At 57.1% G+C, this 7000-nt stretch overlaps 2 protein-coding genes across 2 annotated transcripts; both read right to left on the reverse strand.

The window, feature by feature from the left end:
• Positions 1-343: 343 nt before the first annotated feature.
• On the reverse strand, positions 344-2939 carry TRAVEDRAFT_150523 (Mfs1.1). Its single transcript, XM_008041694.1, has 9 exons — positions 2313-2939; positions 2111-2253; positions 2017-2059; positions 1843-1951; positions 1571-1780; positions 1461-1507; positions 1130-1398; positions 967-1062; positions 344-885 (listed from the first exon to the last, which is right to left on the reverse strand). The coding sequence occupies exons 1-9, from the start codon at positions 2656-2658 to the stop codon at positions 475-477; spliced, it is 1674 nt and encodes a 557-aa protein (XP_008039885.1). The 5' UTR covers positions 2659-2939; the 3' UTR covers positions 344-474.
• Positions 2940-4433: 1494 nt separating this feature from the next.
• TRAVEDRAFT_125267 (alpha/beta-hydrolase) lies at positions 4434-5867 on the reverse strand (the record flags this gene model as incomplete). The annotated part of the gene is made up of 7 exons (XM_008041695.1): positions 4434-4517; positions 4621-4699; positions 4771-4943; positions 5003-5243; positions 5310-5412; positions 5471-5629; positions 5708-5867. 7 exons carry the CDS (start codon positions 5865-5867, stop codon positions 4434-4436), a joined length of 999 nt encoding a protein of 332 aa, XP_008039886.1.
• Between the last annotated feature and the right edge of the window lie 1133 nt (positions 5868-7000).

A 7000-nucleotide genomic window follows, 5' to 3' on the forward strand; every position in this document is an offset into this window, starting at 1 on the left:
TGTGTTCTGGGTATACAGGCCCCGGGCAAGAAACTGGATCAACAGCAAATAAAGAGTCGACTACTACGCCTGAGCTCCCTGGTGGATCGTTTGTGTTGGCCTGGTGCTATGCAGCGTCATATTAGCTCAGTAATTGAAGAGATTATTGCACCATCAGTTCAAGTTGCAACCAGTCACGAAAACTCGCCGCCCGGTGTTCTCCGATTTCATTTCACTCGACTAAACAGCCGAGGTGCTGAAGAGATTTCTACTTAAGGGCAGACGTTACCAAAGGGCGTCCATTTTGGCCTGAGGCCTCGAAACCCGCGGTCAGCTTGTATGTATACTACCATAGGCTCAGTATGAACGACGAGACGAGCTTCAATTCGACAGTTTTGATGCTATATGGCTAGTACTACTGGTGAGGAAATTGCAACGCTTCGAGATATGATATACACAGAAAAAGATAAGACACCTTGACCTCAGGTCACCCCATTATATATCCTCCGTCGGGCCTACCGAGTCCACGCCCTTCATCGCGACGCGCTCCTCCGAGTCGCGGTCCACGCCCTTCCCAAGGCCCATCTCGACCTCCCCGCGCCTCCCCGGCTTCTCCTCGAGCGCGTACGCGTCGTCCGTGTACTTCTGCATCGGGACCTCGCTGAGGAGGAACACCGTCGCAGCGCCCGCGGCGGCGAACCCGAGCGTCGCGAACCACACCTTAGACATGCTCGCGGCGAACGCGGCCTGCACTTCCGCGCGCAGACCAGGCTCGAGCGTGGGGATGAGCGGGATCGCGGCGTACGCGATCTCAATGCCCTCGGGGAACTGCGCGACGAAGGCGGGCGGCAGCCGGTTCTTGAGCTCGTTTTGGAGGATCGTGGCGGAGATGGCGATGCCCCACGTCTGTGTAGGCGTGCGTCAGTACGCAGGATGGTAGGACGGAGGAGAGGATGGTAGGTTGAGAACGAGAGGGGTAGAGCGTACCTGGGCGAACGTCCTGCAGAAGTTGTAGCAGGCGAGTGCTGGCGCGACTCGGGTGACAGGGACTGGCGCAAGAATAGGGAACACTGTACTTGCCCACTGTGTAGTGGCGGGTAGTTTGGTCAATACTCTCATCGCGCTGTAAGATGAATGGAGTATCACTCACGATCATACCGAACCCAGCCGCAGCGAGGATCTGGAAGCCGACCCACTGGCCTGTCGACGCATCCGCCTTCAGCATCGTAAGGAGGCCAACACCGATGAGGGTGAGCGCCCAGCCGATGTAGTTCGCTGGACGGTATTTGTTCGAGCCTTTCACGAGTACACCGCAGATGATCGAGAAGGGCGAGGCGATAAGTGTGGTGGCGAGCGCGTGCACGCTCGAGCGTATGGGCGAATCGATCTTGCATGCTTGGAAGTACACCGGGAGGTAGTCTGTGGGGCGAATTATCAGCTAGGAGTGTCTGGGGACGCATATAGTGAGGCCGAGGACGCACATATGATAGATATGCTGACAATTCCGTGGAAGAAGGTTGCTACGTAGCTGCGGAACAAGGGTCAGCCCCAAGCCTAAGTCAGTCGAGCGTGTAGAAAGTGGGGGGCTTACCCAGCAAGACTTGTCCGGTTAGCGAGAACGTCGAGTGGGAACGTGGGCTCGGAGGGCACCGTCCGCTCATATACAAGGAAGATGAGAAGCAATACCGCGCCAGTGATGAGTGGACCAAGGACGTGCGCAGAGTCCCACGGGAAGCGAATGCCACCCCAGGTCACGGCAATGAGTACGAGGGTCGTGCCCGCGATAATCAAAGCATTGCCCCTGAGACATGAGCGTTCAGTGAAAGGGGTTAAGCTAAGCAGGAACATGGGATGTATACGCACAGCCAGTCAATGCGAGCAAGTTTGTGGCGTAGACTGCCAGTAGGCGTACGAACGCGGAGGAACAGCGCGACCAAGAAGAATGCGATGCCGGCTAGTGGAAGATTCAGGTCTACACACAAGGGGCGACGGATGTCAGCGGAAAGCGCAGCGACTGGTCGGCATAATAACACGCACAGAATAGCCATCGCCATGACGCCTTCTCCGCCAGAGAACCGCCCTGCGGCAATGTTAGCATGCAGAATGTTGCAAACGTGAGCATTATACGTACGATGATGGGACCGATTGCCGCGGCGAGTGCCCATGTCATGATCAGGAAACCTTGGTATATCCCGCGTTCGGCGAGAGGCACAAGGTCGGAGACGACAATGAGCGCAAGATTGATGATACCGCCGCCTCCGATACCCTGCACGGCTGCAACATATACGCGCGCATAAGTGGGTGTCCTGACCAGGGTAGGGTATCTTGCGGACCTCTTGCACCAATGAGCCAGTTCATGTTCTGCGCTGACCCCGCCAATGCACTACCGAGGAAGAAGAAGAACACGCAGGTGAGCAGGACCGGTTTTCGTCCCAGGATGTCGGCAAGACGACCAGTGCATGGAATGACGGCTGCAGCAGCGAGACCGTACGCTGCGCCGACCCAGACGAACTTGTCTCCGCCATTGAGCTCGTCGGTGATGGTGGGGAGAGCGGTAGAAACGCCCGCGAGGTCGAGGGCGCTTAGGAAGTTACAGACGACGACGGCAGTGAAGGATAGCCAGAAGTTGCGCCCCTTGCCCTTCTTCGCAGGTGTGGCGACAGCGACGTCGCTGGACATGGCGGCCACAGGTCGAAGGGGATGTATACAGCAGAGGGTGTCGGCAGGGGCGGGGTGAGGGCGGGCAGCGCCAAAGAGGGCAAGCGAGAGAGTGGAAGGGCGAGCTGCAGCAGGTGGGAGGCGAGAGGAACGCGGGAAAGGATAGAACGCCGTCTGTTCAGACAGCTGCCGGGCGGACAAGACGTCCTTCCCGCGTCGGAGTGAACTATATCTATACCTTTCGGTCTGCCCACAGCGTTTCCTCGTCACCCGGCTGCACCGACACCGCGCCGCCGCGGCTCATCTCCCGCCGCGCCTGTTCTGGAGTCCTCGGCGATGTTCGCGAGCGTCCCGGCAGGAGTGGTATGGAAGAAGGCGAGGCGGTGCGTCGTCGCAGCGTCGATGGACAGATGCATGCATTGCACATTGCATGCGGCGGAGGCCCGCCCCGCGAGCATTCCCTAACCTAATCCCCGGCGAAGATGCGAAGCGGGCCCTCTGGCACCACCTGTCAGCTATAACTTCTCGTGATCATCTTCTGCATGGCGGCCCGCAGCCATGCGACTCTGAGCAGCGATCCTAGACGGTCAATCAGCGAGATCCTGTTCTTGCGGACAGCCTCCGCCCACGTTGAGTGGCAGAAACCCCTGATGTGGCCACTAGAAACAGTCTTGTCAACTGGGCCACCGGAGCTTGAGTGGAAGCGCGGATCATCAGATGACAGCTCATTTTGTACAAAGATGCACGTCGAAACTTTACAAGGAGGCAAGTGAATAGGAGATTTTGAGTGCACACAATTATTAGATGAGTGTGAGAGAGAGGATGGGTTGCCAAGAGACCGATCAAACATTCATAATCTCGGCCAAGACTAGTCAAATACCGGTGCGCTAGTACTTATCAGTATGGCCATCCCGCGATCCTTACTACTGTACTAATCGGACCATAGCGGGGCGTCACAAGTCACAGAGGCTCCCCGCCCCGCTATTTCCCCGGCTGTCCTCAGTCACAGAGGCCGCCGCCGGCTGTGACATACGGATCTTTGGCCCAAATGGGTGTAGGCGCCCAAATTTTTCGCTCCCGCCGCCGCTCCGCTGCGGCGGTCCACGGTCACAGCGCGCGGCCCCGGAGCCCCGCATCGTATCTCACCTGTCACAGGTCACAACCGGGCCCGCTATGGTCCGATTAGTACAGTATGCACCGACAACGCCGCGCTAGAGCGTAACCCGGAATTCACGAGTTGCTTACATTTCAGGGTATGGATTTGAAGCGAAGTCAGTATGCGTATAGATCCATTTTTTATTAACATGAGCGCTCAGCAATCAGTAACCTGGAACCATGAAGCTGCATACTAAGCATATTAAATCATGGCCCTCCTTGGATGGTGTATGATCAGCTTTGACTCGCAGTGAGGGGGGCTGGACGAGAATGCATTCTTGAAGACAAAATAGAACCCGTTTTAGGTATCCCAGACGAATAGCATCATCGTCACCTGTTCCTAGAACCGCCACCGTGACGCAAAAATGCACAGAAACGTAGGAAGATGTTTACTCGAGCGCGCTTCATATCAGGGCCCGCCGAAGGAGCGAGGGGTGTGGTTTCTTGAGCAGTATGACCAGCGCTGCAAACTTTCCTGAACAATTGCATCCAAAGCGAGCCAGCGGCGACCCGCTCCGCTGAGACATCCATTCGTATTGATATCAGCTCGTTTGCGTTCATCCAAGGACCCTGGCAGCCCGAGTAGTCCGCTAACGCCCCAACTACGCGAAGCTCTAGGTTTGCCACCATCGCGCCGCTTCTCACAAGTTAGAGCGGTGAGCAACATCGCCTGTGAGGATCTGTACGATTGCGTTCGCGAGCCCGTCGGGGTTCTCCTGTACGACCTGCGCTCGAAGGTGTTCGTATCAGCTTCGCTTCAGTGCCCCACTTCCCCGCATTGCGCGCCGGTGCCATGGAGAAGAGAGGGGAAGAGAAGAGAACTCGCACAAAGTGGCCCGCATTCGGCACGCGCCGCAGCGACGCAATCTTGCGCACGCACATCACCGAGTCGTGAGCGAGCTGGGGTCTACAAAGATGGGTAAGGACAAAGAAGGTTTCTCGGTGAGCGAACGGCGAGTGTGTGGCGCAGAGACCTACAGGAAATCTTCGCGCGTCCCCAGTATCCAGTGGACGGGCACCGCGGGGTCGATGCCCGATCGCAGGCTGTCCACAGCGCGGAAGCATTGGTCGTAGTATATGTACGCAGCACCTTCGTGCATCTTCGAGCAGCACAGCGTAACGCCTCCAGCGACGTCCTTGATTCCGTGGCGCTGCACAAATAAAGCGTTAGAGCGCAGTGACAGCACGACCACATGAGCGGGGCGCGTACGACGTATAGCTCGCGCGCGCGCGCGTCCCACATCGCCCACGGGAGGCGCGCCGCGAGGTATGCCCGCGCATCATCGCGGCTCTTCCACGTATCGCGCCGCTTGAGCGTCGCGCGCGCGGTGTCCTTCATGATGTCGTCCGGGTTCTCCTGGTAGCACTCGTAGCTCGCGAGCGCGGGCTCGATCACGATGACGTGCTCGTACCGGACCGCGGGCATCTCGTCCGCAACCGCGGATAGGATTCTGGCAGGGGAGAAGGGCGAAGTTCAGAAGGGCGGGCGCGTGACGACGGGCAAAGCTCGTGCTTACACGGCGGTGACGCCCAGCGAATGCCCGATACCGACGAGCCTGTGCCCTTGGAGTCTATCTGTGGCGACGAAGTGCTTGAACGCGAGAGCGTATTCGTCCACGGCTGTGATGGAAGCGCCGCTCAGCGGCCGACGCAGAGGGTAGCGTGAGAGGGCACGGACGCAATCCAGCCTCTAGCCCGTCCAGGACGTGGCTGTTCAGCAGCGCAGACGCGCCGTGACTTTGCATGTCGAAGGTCCACGCTTCGCGAATGCGCAGACGGGGGGTCGTGGCGGCGGCGGCGAATATGCGCTCGAGCACGGGTTCCCACACCTCTTTGTCTGTCAATGGACGATCGGGACACGAGGTGAGCAAGCAGCTCGACAGGGGAAGACCAGGAAAGAGGGCTGCACACGTACGTGAACCCGAGCCGTGGAAGCAGACTAGGGTAGCCCCATCGGGTGCGCTTCCGTGCGCCGGGGGAAGGTAGCGTTTGGCCACGAATTGTAGGGTTTGTTGCAATTTGCGCGAGAACACGGGCGTGGTGAACGTGTTGGGGTCGTTCGCGTTACCTGACATGGCTTACGCGAAGAGATAACTATAGGAGCAAGTAAGTGACTTGCGGATGGTTCAAGCTTCCAAGGTTGTGGTGGTAGATGACGCAGTCCTAGAACGATACGACGCTCGAGACGCGCTAGAGACTGGTGCAGCGCTCAAGACGGAGAAACACGTGAATCCTGCGGGCAGCCTCCCGAAATGCACTGGGTGCAAGGGGGGCACATCGAGAAGCTGGAAAAGTATGAGCTGGGAAGGGTCCGCGTGCAGTGACAGATGCAAGATCCGAGCCTGATCGGACCTTGAAGTGAGTACACACCCGAGCCCTTCGACCTCTCATCCACACTAGAGCTCAGAGCAGACCGGAAATAACAGCGTAGGTTCGAAGTTCAACAAGCACCGAAGACATCTAGCTGCAGCCTGGAACGCAGTACAGCTGGTCAAATTCGAGCAGGCGCTGGGAAGAGTTGTAAGGTCCCGTGGTCGTCAGATCCAAAGCAAAATTGGGAGCTCCCCTAAATCAGTTCTCCGAGCGTTCTTGACATGAGAGATAGTTGAAGAGACAGAGAACATATGAAAGGAAGTGTAAAAGAAACGCGGTACGAGATGAAACTAAGTTCGGGCGAGCGTCTGCCTCTCGGTAGTTGCCAGATTTCCTTTCGTGGAAGCGTCCGCGGGCGCTTCTGGTTCCCTCAGGCAACTTGACTGTACGGTCCGACTTCCACTCTGACTTTCTCGTACGGGAAGGACCGCGTCGTCATAATCAGGAATCGTAGAAGCTCGTAAATTTTTGTATCATACCTGATGAACTCTGAACCTGGAAGGCTGTAAGCCGCACAAAGAGAGGTCTTCAGTCTGTGAGAGAACGACTATGATTGCATAGTACTGTACCTGTAAGCCGCACAAAGAGAGGCTACAAGTACTAGTAAGTAAACATGTAAGGAAGCATAGGTAGTGTGGGACTTACTCTTCAGTCTGTGAGAGAACGACTGAAGAGCAGAGGCCTGCAGAGTCCTCCTTATATACTACTGGGGAGACGATGAGTAAGCGTATAAGAAGAGAGCATGTGACGTCCAGAGGACGCTGACTGAGCGATGAATACGCTGAGTAAGGGAGCATAATCGACATAAGGTCAGATAGTCCATGGCTGAGTAATG

The sequence above is a fragment of the Trametes versicolor genome (genome assembly GCF_000271585.1).
Source record: "Trametes versicolor FP-101664 SS1 unplaced genomic scaffold TRAVEscaffold_7, whole genome shotgun sequence".
Classification (NCBI taxonomy): domain Eukaryota; kingdom Fungi; phylum Basidiomycota; class Agaricomycetes; order Polyporales; family Polyporaceae; genus Trametes; species Trametes versicolor.